Here is an 18,521-nt window from a genome sequence, read left to right on the forward strand (position 1 = left end):
GACAGAGACCAGCACATCCATGATACTTCACACGTCAAATGCACAGTGGAAGCTACTGCACTCTGTACACATGACAGCTGTGCTGTCAAAATTACTATTAATGCTACACCGCTGGCTATACGGGTGACTATGGTGGACGCTAGAACCAAGCCTGTACGTACAGAGAAACTCTAGCACATGCTCTAGATCCCCAAGAGGCATTTCGCGGGGAATGCACGAGGCGGAAATGAGCCCCACAGTGCGCTGGGATGGGCCGTCCCAAAGCTGCGTCTCCCAGCCTTGCGCGTTCCGGCCGCGGGCAGGCTAGGAGTTTTCCGGAACCCGCGTCTTCGCAGTCGACGTCGAAGCATGTCGCTGCACACTGTGCCGAATATTTGCTATCTCTGAAATCTCTGTATCAAGCTGCATCACCACTCTGCTTTTGCTTTGCCTCTTTCTTTTGTTTGCGCGCGGCCGGGCTGAAGAATGACTTGATCTGGCGTAGGCCGCCCAAGTACAGCCAGGTGCAGATGAAGACGACGGAAAAGTTGAAGAAAATATACGCCCACATAATGCCGAAGTCACGCCATATGTACTGTGGGAAGACGTTGAAGGATGCCAGGAAGGCTTCTCCAGTTGCGTACTGACAGAACCCACAGTTCCCGTCGGGCTGGGCTTCGACGTAGCCCCCTGCTTGCTGCGCGAATTGGCCGGCGTACGTCTGACAGTCTTGGCCAGGTGGGGGTGGAAAGATCGCCATCTCTTTAGTCTCGCATCGGATGGTTTGACCTTGGACGAGCAGCGCGAGGAATCCTTCAAGCAGGTACTTGAATGGAGTAAGCCAATACATCCAGCTTTGCCTGCGCTCGTGATTAGTATATGTCTCATACTAGTTCGTGAATATTACTTACCAGAATGAGGGTAGCGCGTTATATGGCACGACCACACCGCAGAAGGATACGATGAACGTAAAGAACAACGGCACAAGTAGCGACGCGAGCAGCTCGTTGGGAGAGAAAGACGCAATAGCCTGTCCAAAGCCCAGATAGAAGACCTCGAACAGCATAACGAAGAGCCAAACACTCGCCGCCGTGTATGTGTCGCGGGGGAAGCCAGGCGGGAAGTACCAACAGCACCAGTAAATAGTTCCAGCAATGATTCGGTAAGGCAGCTCGCTGAGTATCGTACCCCAGACCATAGCAGTCCAAGAGTAGATCTTAGCACTGCCTTCGCGAGACTCGTAGATGCCGCGCACACTGAGGAAGCGAGGCTGCAGTTGCTGGATCAGTGGAGGTGCGATAGTCAGGGTCATGAAGATGGAGAAGAGTCGGGATTGCATGTCGATTTGGCTGTTTCCGAGGTTCCAGAAAGTGAAGCCGTTGAATAACCCAGTGATTATGTGAAGCATGACCATTCCTTGAACGTAAGGGGGGTCTCGCCAGATAGCCACGAAGCTTCGTTTGACGACTGTGAGCCATTGCTGAGGGTATGGCATGGCATATTCTCGGTCATCGCGAGCCTCGTCGTTCTTCGATGCATCGCGCCTGCTGGAGATGATATCCTGGATCTCTTTGCCGAGCTTCTCGTTCTCTGAGCTCTTCTCCCAGACGTCGCCCCAGTCTTGGCCCTTGTAGTCGGGGTTACCGGCACCGATAGCTTCCAACATGTACTCAGCAGGGTTGGTGTGCGGAGGACATTTGTCGGCGCCGTTGGCTTCGAGGTACTTGATGAGGTTCTGGGAGTCGTGGCCTAGATCGCCGAAGTAGACTGTACGGCCGCCTGATTTGAGAAGTAATAGTTGGTCAAAGTGCTCGAAGAGGACCGCGCTGGGTTGATGGATTGTGCAAAGGATTGCTTGGCCAGCGTCCGCAAGCTGCAGTCGAGTTAGTCAGTCATCTTAGAATGCCGAGATTTGTGGACTTACCTTGCGCAAGAAGCGAACAATGTTGAAAGCAGCACCAGAGTCAAGGCCGGAAGTAGGTTCATCAAGAAACATGAGCAGTTCAGGTTTGCTCGCAAGCTCCACGCCAATCGTGAGACGCTTCCTCTGTTCCTGGTTAAGTCCGTTTCCAGCCGTACCGATAGCTGCACCAGCGATGTCGCGCATTTCAAGCAGATCAATAATCTTCTCGACGTAGTCGTACTTCTCCTGAATGGGTACTTCCTTGGGTTGCCTCAACCGTGCCGAGAATTGAAGCGCCTCGCGTACAGTTGCTGTAGATTCGTGTACATCCATCTGCTCTGCAAAACCGGTCGAACGCTGGAAGGATTGCGGAAGTGGCTTTCCGTCGACTAAGAAGTCTCCACGAACAACGCCAAAGTCGATGCGCTGGGCAAGGGTGTTTAGCAATGTCGTCTTACCGGCACCCGATGCACCCATCAGCGCAGTAAGCTTGCCGGGTCTGACGAAGCCCTGAACGCCCTTGAGTAACGTTCTCTCGCCTTTCTCGTATGGGATGGTGTAGGTAATGTCTTGGAATGTGAAGATTGTCTCATTCTTTGCCACACCTTCAGCCGTCTTTTCGGAGTCGTCGTTGTCGCTGGAGTGTTTCTCGGTGATAGGCTCGCCATTGCCAGCTTCCTCATCCTTAGGTAGGGTCTTGGTCTCCATCTCTTTCTCAACAGTCTTGGGAACTTGGCCGCGTTTGTAGATAGTGACGGCTCCTCCGCCTTTGTTGGGCTTCTGGATTTCCATACCGAAAGCAGTTAGCGCGACAAAGAAGAGGAAGAAGGCACAGATGAAGCCAAAGTTGCGCCAGAGATGCGATCTGCTGTAGCCAAACGCTGCAGAGATGTAATCCGGACCGGCGACTGTAAGCGATCCAGGCCTGTTGCCTTGAATAGCGCAAGACTGGTACTGCTCCTGGGCACCAGGAATTTGCGGCGCGATGAACGGGGGTACACACTGGATTTCGAGGTTGTAGAACTCGTTTGCTAGGAGACCTTCGAAGCCGTATTGAATGGGGTTGATCCAACGTAGCCACGAAAACCAGGGATGCATCTTCGCCGGGGGGATCAAATAGCCGGTGTATACGACAAGCGCCTGGATTGCAACACCAGTAATCCGAGTTGCGACGTCCAAGGACCCTACCAAAGCTCCAATAGCTCGGAAGAAGGCGTACATCGTCATCGTGATGATCCAGAGGAAGAGGAGTGAAATGAAGAATTGCGATGCTGTTCGCGAAAGATTGGCCATGAAGTATACAACAATGTCGAAGATGAACACCTGAACCAGGACAAGGGGCATGTCGATTAGAGTTTGCGCAATGGCGTAGGCGGCCGGTCGATAGAAGGAGAAGGTCTTGTGCTTCAGTAGAATGGGTCGGGATTCGAAAGCAGACGTAAGCTCAGCGAGAGCGAGAAGGGCGTTGAAAAGTAGCATGAAGAAGATTACACCACCTCGTGGAAACACGCCCAGTGCAGTGTTTGGAAGACTATAGAACAATGACCCGACGATAAGGGCCTGGAAGAAGATGCCACCCCATTTGCCAATAAGAGATTGCGGGTCTCCCACCATGACGCGGAATTGGCGGTCAGTACAGGCAACGACTTGAGCTGGGAACGAGATGGTGAAGTTCTTCTTCTTGGTAGCTTTAGTTCGTGCCTGGTGACGTTCTTCAGCCTGCTTCTTGGTCTCCTTGTCGAACTCATCGATCTCGGCCAGGTTGTCATTGGCTTGCTCGCTGCTGGCAAATGCTTCTCCAAAAGCCGCGCCAGTACGAGGAATGCGATCTTCCCAGCCTTCCTTGATCTGTCGCTCGTGATCATCAGTTACGGACGTCAAGAAGTCACTGGTGGTCCAGCGCTCGGGTTTGACGAAGCCAAGATTCTTGAAATACTCCGCGGCCTTCTCGGTAGGCCCGAAGTAGCAGCAGCGGCCTTCGTGAATCAAAAGAACCTTGTCGAAGAGGTCGTACAACGACTCGCCTGCCTGGTAAAGCGCAACGGCAGTAGAGATCTGAGCCATGTTCGTGAGAGACCGAAGACTCTGAACGTATTCGAGAGCGGTGCTTGCATCGAGACCTTTAGTCGAGTTGTCCCAGGACTGTACCGATGCCTTGGTCACCATGGCCTCCGCGATCGAAACACGCTTCTTCTCACCACCAGACACACCACGAATCAGTTCGTTGCCAACCTTTGTACCCAGGGTGTGCTCAATCCAGAAAAGCTTGGTGACTACACGAAGGAACTCGTTGACATAGTCGTTGCGGGACTCGCCTTCCTTTCGGGACTCTTTGCCGGGCGTTCTCGTCTTCAACGCGAATCTGAGTGTGTCTTTGACCTTGAGCGTCGCGTAATGGAGGTCCTCCTCGGGGTTGTAAAGCACCTCCGAACGGTACTTCTTGCCCATCTCGTCCGCGTCAGTACCGCCATACGAAACGTCGCCTGTGATCTCTTCGTAGCCGTATCGTTGGTTGCCGATCATCTTGAGGAATGTTGAGCAACCTGCCCCAGGTCTTCCGAGAACTAGCACCATCTCGCCAGGTCTTATGCAACCAGAAAAGTCGTCGAGAAGGATGCGGATCGGGGGCTTGCCGCCTGCCTTGCGTGGCCCCTTTGTGAGTAGGTTCTTGAAGAATCTCACTGGGTCTAGGAAAAGACTTCCAACACTCGGCTGCAATGCCGCTCCAATACCCATGCCCTTAACGGTCAAGTGCTTGAAAATTACACCTTGATGTCTCGTCTTCTCCTCTTCTGATGCTTCCTGCCTGGTGTGTCCAAACATCTTTCCCATGAGCTTGTTGATTTCGTCTTCTTCCTCTTGGCTTCGTCCTGTCGCACTAGTATTTGTCTTGCTGAGGCCATTGGCCTGGCTCGTTCTTCGCCTGGACAACGCGCGGAACAGGTCGTCTTCGGTCATGGGTTTCGAGTTCTTCGACTGGAGGCCGGGCCTCTTGGCGGTTTCGGTACGCTTCTCAGATGGCTCGTCTGCCTCATGCTCTGAGTCTGAAGAATCATCGTGGAGAACTACGTGCTCCTCGACTGGGCCTCCTGATGTCGTCTTCTGCAGATAGTCATTGGCTGGGAGAGGCTGGGCCGTAGATTCATCGCTAGAGACAATTCCGGAAGTTAAATGGTCGGTCGCAGCGTCTTGGGAGGGTCGCACATCTGGTGATGGTACCGCCGTGGAATTGCTTGAAGCTGAGAATAACCCTGAGCCTTCTGCACCGTAGTAGCTCCGGCTACTGGTGTGTAAGACATTAGAGATGAACGTATTGTGCGTAGTCGTATTGCTGGAGGTAGCAGACGCGTCTGAAGTAACATGTGATTGTTGTTGCGACGCGTCTTGTGTGTGTTGTTGATCAGAATCCTGGAGCGTTCCTGCCTCGTTGGAAGCCATCGCGAAGTTTCCACAGCCTAGGAAGGCCAACGAAAAGTAGTATGCGCCGTGAAACTACTACGAGAATAATCGCTATCCAATGATCGACTGTAAACAAAGATGGCTAAAAGAAGCCGTTTGCGACGGTCTCAAGGGACTATCCGCGAAAGTTGCGGGCGTTGTGGGGGATCCAAACGGAGGGACAGTACTATAACATAGTTCCCAGTGACAGTTGACTAGAGCGCTTCGCTGCGCGCACGCACTTGTAACGTGCCTCATGTTTGCGACGCGTCGATAGTTCAATGTTGAAGTGGTGATGTCATGTTGATGTTAGATCCCCAGATCGGTAAATCGGAGTTTAGCCTCGCATCCAACCCGAGAGTGATTCGACGCCTCCTTGATCGATGCACGATCTGGCACATCCGCCATGCGATTTGTGGAGGCGCTAGGTGCCCGCGGGGTGCGGAGAGTTGCTGGTGCGTGGGCGTTGGATATGTTCAGGTGCGTCAAAAGCATGCGAACGCGCGAAGCGTTCGATATCCGCTTCCTTGTTGTGTCTGCTTTATCCTGAGTAATGGGTACACTGCATATTACAGCGCCTGAGCACTGATGGGTAATGTCGAAGTCTTGCTTGATGCAAGGGCGTTCCGAGGAGCAATATGTCGTTGCGTCAGGTAGGGGAAGCCAAGCAGTGCTTGTCGTCTCGGCCACTTGGCCTCGCTTCCACTTTCGACCGACGCAGATGGCTACTTTCCTTATCTTGTCTTCGTGCCGCGACTCATCGATTGCAATTTCGCGAACCCTTTCTGCTTTGCTCATGTTGAAAGTCGAGTTAACCTAGAGATGCATTGTTTGGTATGGTTCAGGGCGTGCAACTCCAGGCTTGTCACTCCCATCCCCGCATGAGTTCATTTCCCTTTTGAAGAGGTTCAGAAGACGAGGAGGAGCCGATTGAAGGACAACACGATGCCGCGTCGGGCTGTGTAAGAGGAAACATATTCGTAGAAAGAAGGAACTTGGCAACTTCACCCTAATCTCTTAGTCTCTCTCCAGCACAATGTAGAAAAAGGCACACTTGACAGCAATTCCCATTTCACCAATTCTGATAACTACTTGGAATTCTACTTTGTATGCAGCAGCGTCGTTCCAGGCCCACAGTCAAATTCAGAACGTTAATGTGATTTGATCGGAGACTACAGCCCTTCGCATCCTTCAGAACTCCGTCACTTCCGGGAATTCTACACAGATCCTTCCCTCTTTCAGCACCCCGCAGTATCAAGACGTGGCGCAGCCATATCAGGCAACCACTACGGTTGTCAGCAGACGAATTTGTATGAGACCCAGAAAAGTTTACAACCCAACATCTTTGCGAAACGCCACCACAGCGCATCAACAACTGTCTGATTTTCAAACAGTCATCCCAGAATGGCACAGACAGGCGGCACATACCATCGCGAATCGTCATGGTCTTATAATATAAGCACAGGCGGCAAGCCCATACTCGGAACTCGTCCGAACAGTAAAGAACATGGTGCAACTCCCAGTCAATACAACAACTACTATACCTTGACTGACCCACCACATCAGTGCCTGATGCGACCCCATCGAAACCAAGACACGACAGTGAGAAAGTCAACGACACGAGAATCAGCGAAGACTGGGAAGTTGTCCAATGGCCCATTGCACAACCCACTGTGGAGCCCGTCGAAGAGCCCATCGTAGAAGACACGGGACCAGAGGAACCAGGCTACCGTAGAGTACGCAGTCAGTTCACATTCGACGTCGGCTGGGGAAGCTGGAGGACGACTTTATTCAAATGGGACATGAATGCGAGGTTCAAAAAATCGTGATAGGACGTTTGGATTGGGTTAGGTAGAGATGTTGTAAACGAACCATGGTACGCTACACCAATATACACCAAATTCACCACCTCAGACCATAGTTCAGCTCACACTGGATATGGTAACTGAGTCATTAAAGTTTCCATACATTGAAATTTACACTCCTTTCTCGGTTTTTCCTCAAAGCTTTTACAATCTACGACCATACCTAGTTACCCCTCCGCGTAGACCAACGTTTGATCTACCATCCAGACGACTACTATCCCATTAAGTACAATTACAACAACTACCTTCGCAACGTCTCCCATCCAAAACATCTTCGCAGAAAAACATGTACACACCGGCGCAACCCTACCAAGCCCCAAACTTCAACACAATCCTTAACGACCCCGCAAAACACATCGAAAGGATCAAGATGGCCTATCGAACTTCCACCTCGTCTACATCCACATCAGCCTCAACATCAACAATAGGCTCACACCGATCCACGACTTCATGGACTTCAACTTCATACCCATCACCTCCCCCCTCACCACCTTCCACACCTTGATCAACATCAACATCATCAAGATCAACATCATCCCCCAAATGCAGCACCCCTGCATCATCAGCACAAAGACCCAAACCAGGACTAGTATTAGACTTGGAAGGGAGACTTTGGACGACATACGCACGGTCCAAGGCTTTCACGAGGTTAGCGCCGCCGGTTTCGAACAGGAGTGGGTGGGAGAGCGTGTAGTAAGGTAGTAGGATAGGATAGGATAGGATAGGATGGGGGAAAGCTGGATTGGGGTAGGGAAGTAGAAGTATGACGGATATGTATGATGTATTGGACGAATGAATGAATACGCAATAGCGTGGTTTTACTGTTAAGAGGAACAATATCTTCAGACCATTGAAATGTACATCACGAAAGAATGAATGAAATAGAACAGATATTGTCATGGAAAGGTATTCATTTCGCTTTTGCGCTATCCCTTCCGTCTCTCTTCCAATGTTCTTTTTTGACCGCCGCCAATGCAGCTATAACAGCGCCCATGACAAACCCAGCGCTTGACGCCATAACATCCCTAATCGTAACAAAAGACATGACATTATCTACACATTTTCACCTTCCCTACTATCCAAGCTCAACCTCTCCTCGAGACGCACATCTACTTGGCGTTCTCAGGGCGGAGGGAGCGGACAGCCTTTCCAGCGCGCCAGATCTCCAGGTCGTCAATCTCCTTGAGCTCCTGGTTGTACTTCTCGCGGTAGTCAGGCTGGCTGTTGTACTCGAGGGAGCGCTTGGTCTCGCTGCCGTTCTCGACCGAGGTGTAGAGGTCGTCGAAGACGGGCTTGAGGGCCGCCTTGAAGCGCTTGCTCCAGTCGATGGCACCGCGGCGGGCGGTGGTGGAGCACGCGGCGTACATGTAGTCCATGCCGTTGGCGCCGATCAAGGGGTACAGAGACTGCGTGGCCTCCTCGACGGTCTCGTTGAAGGCCTCGGAGGGGCTGTGGCCGCGCTCACGGAGAACCTCGTATTGTGCGAGGAACATGCCGTGGATTCCGCCCATCAGGCAACCACGCTCGCCGTACAGGTCGGAGTAGACCTCCTTCTCGAAGGTGGTCTCGTACATGTATCCGGAACCGACGGCTACACCGAGGGCGACGGCCTTCTCCTTGGCCTTGCCGGTGACGTCTTGGTAGACGGCGATGGACGAGTTGATACCACGGCCCTCGCGGAAGAGGGTGCGGACAGTGCGGCCGGAGCCCTTGGGGGCGACGAGGATGACGTCGATGTCGGTGGGGACTTCGACCTTGGTGAGGTCCTTGAAGACGGGGGAGAAACCGTGGGAGAAGTAGAGAGTCTGATTTTGTTAATTCCAATTCAAGTCAAATTGACGAGTATTGCTTACCTTGCCCTTGAGCTGGGGCTTGATGGCGGGCCAGGTCTCAGACTGAGCGGCATCTGAGAGGAGGTTCATGACAATGGTGGCCTTGCCAATGGCCTCGTCGATGTCGAACAGGTTCTTTCCGGGAACCCAGCCATCGGCCTCGGCTTCCTTCCACGAAGCACCGTTCTTCCGTACACCGACAATGACGTTGAGGCCGTTGTCGCGCATGTTGAGACCCTGGCCGTGACCCTGAGATCCGTAGCCAATCATGGCCATGGTGTCGTTCTTGAAGTACTCAAGAAGCTTCTCCTTTGGCCAGTCATCACGCTCTGTTTGTTGTCAGCTTTGATCCTAATGCACCAAGAATGGTCAAACTCACCGTAGACAGTCTCCTTGGTTCCGGCAAAGTCAATGGTCTTGACACCGCGGGTCTGCTGGAACTGGCTTGTAACAGCCGCGCGGGGAGCAGCCTTCTTAGCACCAGCACTCAGAGCAGACACAAAAGTGCGCTTCTGAGCGGGAGTGGAAGCCAATTGGCGAGCGGTTTGGCGCAGAGCGCGGGTAACAGGTCTTGAAGCCATTGTGAATGTGTGTGAAAGGGGTATCTTGGGGTCAGAATTGTTCGGCGGGGATATGGGCTTTTAAACACGCTGGGCTCGATCGTCAACCCACCCAGAATTTCGAGTTGGGGAGCTTGGACCAGGCCGATTATCGCTGCCCCAGACCGACCGTTCGCGTCCTCGGCCAATCACCGCACGCTGTCAGAGTGCTAGCAGGGGCCCGGAGGGTCGTCGGGGAGGAATGCGTGTCTCCGAGAGCGGTTCTGATGATATGAGGCATCGCTGGACCCAGTCATAGTGGATAGTGCGTGGCGGCTGATGACTTGGTGAGGTTGACCGTAGTCTAAGCGGGCCTATTTACTACGAGGTAACGTTGCGCATTACATTTTGCGTGTAGCTCTCACAGCCTGGGTAGACGGACACAGATTCAGCATGGCGGTGACGCAATCTTTGAGCAAACATCGCAGTCACAGTAAAGTATCACGAACGGGTAAAACCACTTATGTGCGCAAATGTGCAGTCATATTGTATGAGATCTTGGAAGACTATATTGCGCCCGTATGATACCCATGCACCCTCTACATGATGCGCCAGACCATACATGCAGTCGCTAATGTATTGACATGTTCACCTCCAGCCTTCTCCCATTCATCAACCCTGTCCTGTAGTGAGCCCGTGACTCGGTCTCATATCATTGTAATGCATCCGTCCGTAGAGGGGCATTTCGAAGGACTGCTGCGTGAAAGCTTGTGTTGTTCTGATCCTATGCGATGAAGCTCATTTGAGCACGCGATCGAAGTTCTGTCCCTTGACTGTGCCGCCGCCGAGCGATGCGCGCACGTTGCGCTTGAAACCCTCTCGGTTCTGCTTGAGGTCTTCGGCGGCCTCTTTGTTCAGCGGGTCCGACGCGTTCGGCTCGAGGAAGAGAAACTGTGATCTGTCAACATACTGTTCATGTGTCTAATAACCTGGAAACATACCTGTAGCCCAACAACAACCGCGTTCAAGTTCAACACCGGTTTCCAGTCCTCTCGCAGAATATTCAGGCAGACGTTTCCCTCAAGATCGATGTTCGGGTGGTAGATCTTCTGTGTGCACTTGACTTTTGGCGGGTCGTGAGGGAAATTCTGGTTGATCTTGAAGTCAAATCTGAAGCGTCCGCCCTTGTACATTCCCTCGTCAGGGTCGATCGTGAGCTCGAAGTTTAGGATATCGTCGGGGTTGGGGAAGTGCGTCTTCATCGTTGTGCCGAGGGATAACTCTTCAAGATCTATGTCGCGTTAGCTTTGCAAGAGATATGGTATGTAGTCGAGAGATGACCGTACCTTTTTGTGTTCGCAGCTGAGCTGGGGTTACCTTCTTCTTCTTGCTCGACGCAGCTTGTGCAGCCTCATCCTGCTGCTGCTGTTTCTTCTGCAGAATTGTTAGCCGTCTTGCATTACCACGCGACACTAGACTTCCAAAGACCTACCATAGACCATATTTTCATCATCTTGGCGGTATTGTATGCGGCGTTCGGGCTATTGCCTGTATAAATGTAACCGCGTTGGTGTGCTGGAATGCGCGCGCGTGAGGGTCGCGGGGCAAACGGCGAGAGGTAGGGGACTAGGTGGCGGTTGGGTGATAGGGAGAGGCTAGTAGAGAAGGCGGCGAGTGCGAGGGCCTGCGAAAGTACGAACGCCAAACGAAAGAAGGGCTAGAGATATTATACGTGAGAGTGAACCTTGGGAGATAAGTTGGGCAGGCTGCCACGATCCTCGGGCGTCCGTGCTGCGACGAGGGGTCCAACCATGGTTTCTCGGCGATGCCCACTTTACGGCTTAGTCACCCATGGTTCTCAGCCTCCCATCTACAGACTCACGATACTCGCACGTAGAGTCGGAACATAGTCACAGCAGCCATGGCAGCCCCAGTACGAGACGCGTTACACTTTCCAGCTTCTGACAGCCAGCACATAGAAGGCTACCTACCGCATGACTCGCCTACATCGCCCCGAGCTCACCAATACGTTCCTAAGCCCTTCGTCACATTAACCTTCGCTACTTCTCTCGACAGCCAATTAGCCATCGCACCCGGTGTGCAGACAGCGTTGTCTGGCCCGCAATCCAAGGCCATGACCCATTTCCTCAGATCAAGACACGATGCTATTCTGATCGGGGCCGGAACAGCTATTGCCGACAACCCATCACTAAACTGCCGAATCGAAGGCGTAGGTGGCTATGGTGGAGAAGGGCTCGTTGGACAACCAAGACCAGTTGTCGTTGATCCTCACGGTCGCTGGCAGTTTAGCGAAGAGAGCAAGGTGATGAGATTAGCCAAGGAGGGCAAGGGGAAGGCACCTTATATTGTGACCTGCGTGGAGCCATCTAATACTCAACGAAAGATACTCGAAAGCGTAGGTGGCGAAGTCCTGGTTCTGGGACTCTCTCCCGAAGACATTGCTGCATCTGGTTCGTCATGGCATATCATTCTCGATGCTTTGGCGCACCGAGGCATAAAGAGCGTGATGATCGAGGGCGGTGGTTTTGTCATCAATGATATACTGGGACCTGGTCCCGCCTATTCGCTGGTCGACTCGGTGATCGTTACGATTGCTCCTACGTGGCTAGGAAGAGGCGGTGTACAGGTGTGTCCGGATGGCGGCTCGGGACGACTGCCCATAACAAGATTGACTGGAACGAGATGGATTCCACTCGGAGAAGACGTGGTGCTTTGTGGGCGGCCAAACAAGGCGCTTCGGTAGCATAGTAAGACATTAGATAGTAGGCAAATTCTAGCAATTCCTCGTCTAGTTTATCCATGGCAGCTCGTCTGATACTGTGCCCTGAAACAACTCCTTGACACTATCCTCCAAGTCTTTGAAGTGCTTAGCTGCTTTGCTGGCGTCCCATCCGCGTAGCTGTCTCTTCCCGCCCAAAAGATCTCCGGTACCCATAGGGTCATTCTCCCACGCCGCATATCCGTTCTCTTCTTCCCCACGAAGCGTGCTCTGTAATGCGTCATTCGCCATGGGCGGATCTATGCCCTGTACCAGAATTCGCTCTTTCGGCCATCGAATAGTTGGAGCATGCAATTCGAGGAGCCGCTTCGACTTGAAAGCATGCGTGATTACCCGAATTTGTTTCGGATAGTTGCCGGTAGCCTTCCTGAAAAGCAGGATACTGAACAGCAGATTCTGGAGTGAGTCGGTGGCTTGTTCCTCTAGTAATATATACCCCTTGTTGTATAATCTATGTAAATGGTCAGAATACGTTCTTGAAGTCTTTGCTATCTGCATTTGATTCATTCAACAGCACGTCAAATGACGCGATTTGACATTGCGAGCATTGTATCAGAAACGTACCTATGAGTTCTTCCTCCACCCCTGTGACCTTCTGCCAACTCTTCTGCGAGCGCTGCATGGTAGTATGAGCGTGCCTCGGTCTTCAGAGACTCCGCTCGTTTAGTAGCTCCGCCACTGAGAACAAGAATGCTCGAAGGAGGATGCTCTGCGTCCGTTCCCACAGTCAAAGCATCGATACCAGCTTTGATGTGGGCCAAGAACGTCTCATGCTCGCCTGGCTTGCCTGTCGCTTCATCTGACTTTTGAAAGGGCGCCAGCAACCAATGCGGCTCGTAGTGAGGACTACACAGTGGGAAGTTGGGCTCATCTGCATTCGGAAGGAAGATGGCGTGGCAGCAAACGATGATGAGATTCTCCGCGCTAGGATAGCTTGGTGACGGTATTGCGTGATCAGGATGCACAAAGTTTGGGTTCTCAGGTGTTTGCCATTGAGTTGTATTGTCGTGACCTTCAGCTATTGGAGATGTGGTTGCCGTGGATGGTGGTGAAGCGCCAGACTTGGATTTGGGCAGATCCACTAACGGTGCGGCTGAGGCCATGGCGGCTCGTACCGCTGAGTGGATATGCGGGTCGAAGAGAAACTGTGTAGAGCTTCGTAGGTGGTTAGTGAATAAGATGTACAATTGTTGTAGTTACAACTATTGCGACTAGTATTTCGATGCGGGGCAGTAGCAGCGGGTATGACGCCAGCCAAGCGGGTTAAGTAACAAGGTGTTGTTTTTCGAGTATGAGGAAGACTACACGAGTGGTGTGGATGCACATGGAGAATACAAGTTTTCGTTTTGTTGAGGCGCTGGTGACGGAAGGTGCGGCCTGCTGCTCCCCGCGCGATAAGGTGCAAATAGGCAGGAGCGTTCGCCAACTTCGCTGCCAAAAAAGCGATTTGGGGAAGATGTGTATATGTCGCTACCTGAGTTGGAAGGAACTCCCTAGCTTTGGAGGTATACATGGATGTAAGAGGCGGCTGTAGCACGTGACGTGATGACTCGGGGGAGCTGCGCAGACTGTTGCTCAGCATAGGCCAACCTGTTCTATGCATGTTGTTGTGCATATGTTAAAGAAATAGAACAACGCAGGCTCATATCCAACCAAGGATCGTAATGGAAGATCTGACTTTCGACGTCGTCTCAGAAGATATGTGGTACCGACGCCGATGCCAAGCTGTCAGCGAGATCGAGTATGTGGCGGTTGAGATGTGAGACCCAGCAGAGATGAAGGGTCCTGGGTCCAGGGACAACTTTCCAACGGCGGCCCACAGCGACGGATAGGAGACTCACCACAGGCCTGGACCCTGCCACCGCACCGCCATCACGCGAACCCGGCAGCCAAACGCAGCACTGCAATAACGCTGGCAAAACGGCAGGCAAAAACGACGTGGCAAGGTTTGTAGTGGTGGCATGGGAACGGCCCTATTTAGAAATCAATCGCTCCGACTACAGGTTCGTATACAGGTCGGTAGGCTGGGTTACAGTAGCAATGCATGCAACCCTTTGCAGAGAACTAGGAGATCTCTCTGAGTGGATCCGCCTGCGGAGCAACCTTGAAAGCTGGCTGACGTCGGCCGTGCGACCCCTAGCTTGAGACAGAGACGCGCAGCCGTGCAGAAGGGGACTTTGAGCATTTCAGCCACTCGACGGCAACGGGCGTTGTATGCACGTCGTAGGAGTAGTCTGCGTAGGGCGAGTCAGGCCATCTACATGATAGTATCATAGTATGCCGGCAATAGCGATGTTGGTAGACTTTGGTGAGGCTGAGCAAGCAAGCGGCCAGGGCCTGTCTAATTTTAGAGGTCGTGGCCGGCTAGCGCCACACTGACAGACGACGGAGACTTCATGTGCTTCGGTCGTGTGCTTCACCGCCAGCAGGTTTTGCGGTTGCCGTCGAATTCAAGTAGGAGCGATCGCCCGTTGTTGAAGCGTCTCCACGAATGCATTCTTGTTAAAGGAGTGCCCAGCTGCATCCGAAACGCGCAGCTTACACGGCGACGACGAATAGAAGCTGGCTAAGCCGTGTTTCAGAGACGGCGGTTTTCCTAGCGCACCTTCCCCCATCCCACCACAAGGGGTATAGCGCGCGTCCCTTCAGCTTTCTCAGCCCTGAAGCGCCCCAGACATTCCATCCACCTTTATCAAGCGACACCCCGAGTTGTGCGCTGCCGCCTTTCTGACATCTCAACCGTTTATACCCCTACCGCCTATTCCTTTTTCCCTTCAACTCCGCCATCTGCAGCGCCGGCCCGTGGACTGCAGCACGTCATGGCGTACAACAATAACCAAGGTTATAACCTTGGAGACCCGAACACCGGCGTAGGCGCCCCTGATGATATGGAGCAAGGCACGACATACTGACAGCGTCCGCAGTACGACCGCACCCACGATGAGGAGGAAGTAGGCCGCTCGCTGCTGCACGAGAACCCTACCGGCGCCCACCCGGACCCTTTCTACGGCAACCCTGAGGTCCGCCCGCACTCCACCTACAGCTTGACCGAGTCCTACGCGACCGACAGGCCAACACAATACCCCGGCGAGGCCCACGCTGGCACTTCCTACTCGGCGTCCGGTGGCTACGACGCGCAGGGCGACTTCGGTGCTCCCCAGCGGGCCCCATCACCATACCAGAGGAGCGAGACCAGCTCGACCGAAGCATGGAGGCAGCGACAGCAGCCCGGCGGAGGTGCCGCAGGTGGCCTCAAGCGTGGTATGACCCGTAAGGTCAAGCTTGTCCAGGGTTCCGTTCTGAGTGCCGACTACCCCGTCCCCTCTGCCATCCAGAACGCCATCCAGGCCAAGTACCGCAATGACCTCGAGAGCGGTAGCGAGGAGTTCACCCACATGCGCTGTAAGTCCCACGTTCTGTATTTCCCCTTCAGGTCTGACAGCCGCTAGACACTGCTGCGACATGCGACCCCAACGACTTCACCCTCAAGAACGGTTACAATCTGCGTCCGGCCATGTACAACCGCCACACCGAGCTGCTCATTGCCATTACCTACTACAACGAAGACAAGGTCCTTACTGCCCGTACTCTGCACGGTGTTATGCAGAACATCCGCGACATTGTCAACCTGAAGAAGTCCGAGTTCTGGAACAAGGGCGGTCCGGCCTGGCAGAAGATCGTCGTGTGCTTGGTTTTCGACGGTATTGACCCCTGCGACAAGGGTACTCTTGACCTGCTCGCAACCGTTGGTATCTACCAGGACGGTGTCATGAAGAAGGACATTGACGGAAACGAGACCGTTGCTCATATCGTAAGTATTGATCAAACGCTAGTCTATCCGTAATTCGCTAACAACTCAGTTTGAATACACCACGCAACTTTCCGTTACGCCCAACCAGCAGCTCATTCGCCCCCACGATGACAGCGCCAGCACACTTCCCCCCGTCCAGATGATGTTCTGCTTGAAGCAGAAGAACAGCAAGAAGATCAACTCCCACAGATGGCTCTTCACTGCTATCGGTCGCATTCTGAACCCCGAAGTCTGCATTCTGCTCGATGCTGGTACAAAGCCCGGTCCCAAGTCCCTTCTCGCTCTCTGGGAAGGTTTCTACAACGACAAGGATCTCGGTGGTGCTTGCGGTGAGATTCACGCTATGTTGGGTAAGTTTTCCTCCGATTACAGTATCTCGGTCGTATGAGATATGATGCTGATAGCGAAAACAGGCAAGGGCTGGAAGAACCTCCTTAACCCGCTTGTGGCCGCGCAGAACTTCGAGTACAAGATCAGTAACATTCTCGACAAGCCGCTGGAATCCTCCTTCGGATACGTCTCTGTGTTGCCTGGTGCTTTCTCGGCCTACCGATACCGTGCTATCATGGGCAGACCGCTCGAGCAGTACTTCCACGGTGACCACACACTCGCCAAGATCCTCGGAAAGAAGGGTATCGAGGGCATGAACATTTTCAAGAAGAACATGTTCTTGGCCGAAGATCGTATTCTTTGTTTCGAGCTTGTCGCCAAGGCTGGATCCAAGTGGCATCTCACCTACATCAAGGCCTCCAAGGGTGAAACCGATGTGCCTGAGGGTGCTGCCGAGTTCATCGGTCAGCGTCGTCGTTGGTTGAACGGTTCCTTCGCTGCCGGTATTTACTCCCTGCTCCACTTCGGCCGCATGTACAAGAGTGGCCACAACCTCGTCCGCATGTTCTTCCTGCACATTCAAATGTTGTACAACGTCTTCCAGACCATCATGGCCTGGTTCTCCCTGGCTTCCTTCTGGCTTACCACCGTCGTTATCATGAGTCTTGTCGGCACCAAAACCGATACGCGAGACGCCTGGCCCTTCGGAAACACTGTCACGCCCATCTTCAACGTCATCGTCACCTATCTCTACCTCGCATTCCTGGTCCTACAGTTCATTTTGGCCTTTGGTAATCGTCCAAAGGGTTCCAAGTGGTCTTACCTGGTCTCCTTCTGCGTCTTCGGTCTCATCCAGTTCTACATTGTTATCCTGTCTATCTACCTCGTTGTTCAGGCTTTCACGAACCCGTCCTCGCAGAAACTCGATACTTCATCACCGGAAGCATTCGCCTCGTCCTTCTTCTCGTCGAGCGGTGTCGGTATTATCATTATCGCTCTTGCGGCTACCTTCGGTCTCTACTACGTCGCCTCGTTCCTCTACATGGACCCATGGCACATGTTCACCTCGTTCCCTCAGTATCTGCTCATCATGTCCTCCTACGTCAACATCCTCAACGTCTACGCCTTCTCCAACTGGCACGATGTTTCCTGGGGTACCAAGGGTTCCGACAAGGCAGATGCGCTTCCTTCAGCGAAGACGGAGAAGGGAGCTGACGGCAAGCACAACGTTATCGAGGAGCCGGATCTGCCACAAGCCGATATCGACAGCCAGTTCGAGGCCACCGTCAAGCGTGCTCTCGCTCCTTACGTACCACCTGTCGAGAGCGACGAGAAGACTCTGGAGGACTCTTACAAGTCTTTCCGTACCCATTTGTGCACAGCCTGGATTGGTTCAAACGCCACACTTGCGGTTGTCATCACCCAGGACAACTTTGACCGCTTCGGTTTCTCTGTAAGTTACTTGAAGTTCTTGTCTCGATCATCCTACTAACTCAATTACAGTCAAGCGCCTCCGGCAGAACCGCGCATTTCTTCCAGGCCCTTCTTTGGGCTACCGCCGCGCTCGCCATTGTCCGTTTCGCCGGATGCTTGTGGTTCCTTGGTCGCACTGGTCTCTTCTTCTGCGTGAGGAAGAGGTAGAAACACCGAACCCACTCAAAACACTCATCCTTCGCGGCAGCAGCCATCTTTTGCTAATCAATCATGTTGGCGTTACTCGGTGTCTTGGACCTCAGCGCAAGCTAAGGAGGCTATACGTGGTCTTTCTATGACTCTTTGTCATGTACAAAAAAATCACCTTTGCACATCTACGATGCGGATTGGCAAGATCATGACCTGCTTGTACTATCTGTGTGTTCTATAGCTATAACGGACAACCTTTTGAAATGTCTGGGCGCCTATTTGAATCGGATTGGGGAATGGAGGAAGATATACCGATTATCACATTTGCACGATTAGCTGGGCTTGCGGGTCTTTTTTTTGCTAGATTGAATACTAGAATATGTTTCAAAAATCGTTTGCGT

The 18,521-nt window shown here is 52.8% G+C and overlaps 6 protein-coding genes across 6 annotated transcripts; 2 read left to right on the top strand and 4 right to left on the bottom strand.

The window, feature by feature from the left end:
- Positions 1-397: 397 nt before the first annotated feature.
- On the bottom strand, positions 398-5,320 carry J4E92_009157 (uncharacterized protein; the record flags this gene model as incomplete). The annotated part of the gene is made up of 3 exons (XM_051500506.1): positions 398-839; positions 891-1,852; positions 1,904-5,320. The coding sequence occupies 3 exons, from the start codon at positions 5,318-5,320 to the stop codon at positions 398-400; spliced, it is 4,821 nt and encodes a 1,606-aa protein (XP_051349332.1).
- A 2,974-nt stretch (positions 5,321-8,294) lies between these two features.
- ILV2_2 (Acetolactate synthase, mitochondrial) lies at positions 8,295-9,598 on the bottom strand (the record flags this gene model as incomplete). The annotated part of the gene is made up of 3 exons (XM_051500507.1): positions 8,295-8,990; positions 9,039-9,346; positions 9,397-9,598. 3 exons carry the CDS (start codon positions 9,596-9,598, stop codon positions 8,295-8,297), a joined length of 1,206 nt encoding a protein of 401 aa, XP_051349333.1.
- Positions 9,599-10,354: 756 nt separating this feature from the next.
- On the bottom strand, positions 10,355-11,069 carry UBC12 (NEDD8-conjugating protein ubc12; the record flags this gene model as incomplete). The annotated part of the gene is made up of 4 exons (XM_051500508.1): positions 10,355-10,507; positions 10,558-10,847; positions 10,903-10,990; positions 11,049-11,069. The coding sequence occupies 4 exons, from the start codon at positions 11,067-11,069 to the stop codon at positions 10,355-10,357; spliced, it is 552 nt and encodes a 183-aa protein (XP_051349334.1).
- A 408-nt stretch (positions 11,070-11,477) lies between these two features.
- On the top strand, positions 11,478-12,320 carry J4E92_009160 (uncharacterized protein; the record flags this gene model as incomplete). The annotated part of the gene is made up of 1 exon (XM_051500509.1): positions 11,478-12,320. One exon carries the CDS (start codon positions 11,478-11,480, stop codon positions 12,318-12,320), a length of 843 nt encoding a protein of 280 aa, XP_051349335.1.
- A 45-nt stretch (positions 12,321-12,365) lies between these two features.
- Positions 12,366-13,459, bottom strand: J4E92_009161 (uncharacterized protein; the record flags this gene model as incomplete). Its single annotated transcript, XM_051500510.1, has 2 exons — positions 12,366-12,807; positions 12,921-13,459. The coding sequence occupies 2 exons, from the start codon at positions 13,457-13,459 to the stop codon at positions 12,366-12,368; spliced, it is 981 nt and encodes a 326-aa protein (XP_051349336.1).
- Positions 13,460-15,175: 1,716 nt separating this feature from the next.
- On the top strand, positions 15,176-18,138 carry J4E92_009162 (uncharacterized protein; the record flags this gene model as incomplete). Its single annotated transcript, XM_051500511.1, has 6 exons — positions 15,176-15,226; positions 15,281-15,758; positions 15,806-16,167; positions 16,217-16,517; positions 16,581-17,950; positions 18,001-18,138. 6 exons carry the CDS (start codon positions 15,176-15,178, stop codon positions 18,136-18,138), a joined length of 2,700 nt encoding a protein of 899 aa, XP_051349337.1.
- Between the last annotated feature and the right edge of the window lie 383 nt (positions 18,139-18,521).

Source organism: Alternaria infectoria (assembly GCF_024043175.1).
Source record: "Alternaria infectoria strain BMP 0036 chromosome Unknown scaffold_21, whole genome shotgun sequence".
NCBI classification, from domain to species: Eukaryota; Fungi; Ascomycota; class Dothideomycetes; order Pleosporales; family Pleosporaceae; genus Alternaria; species Alternaria infectoria.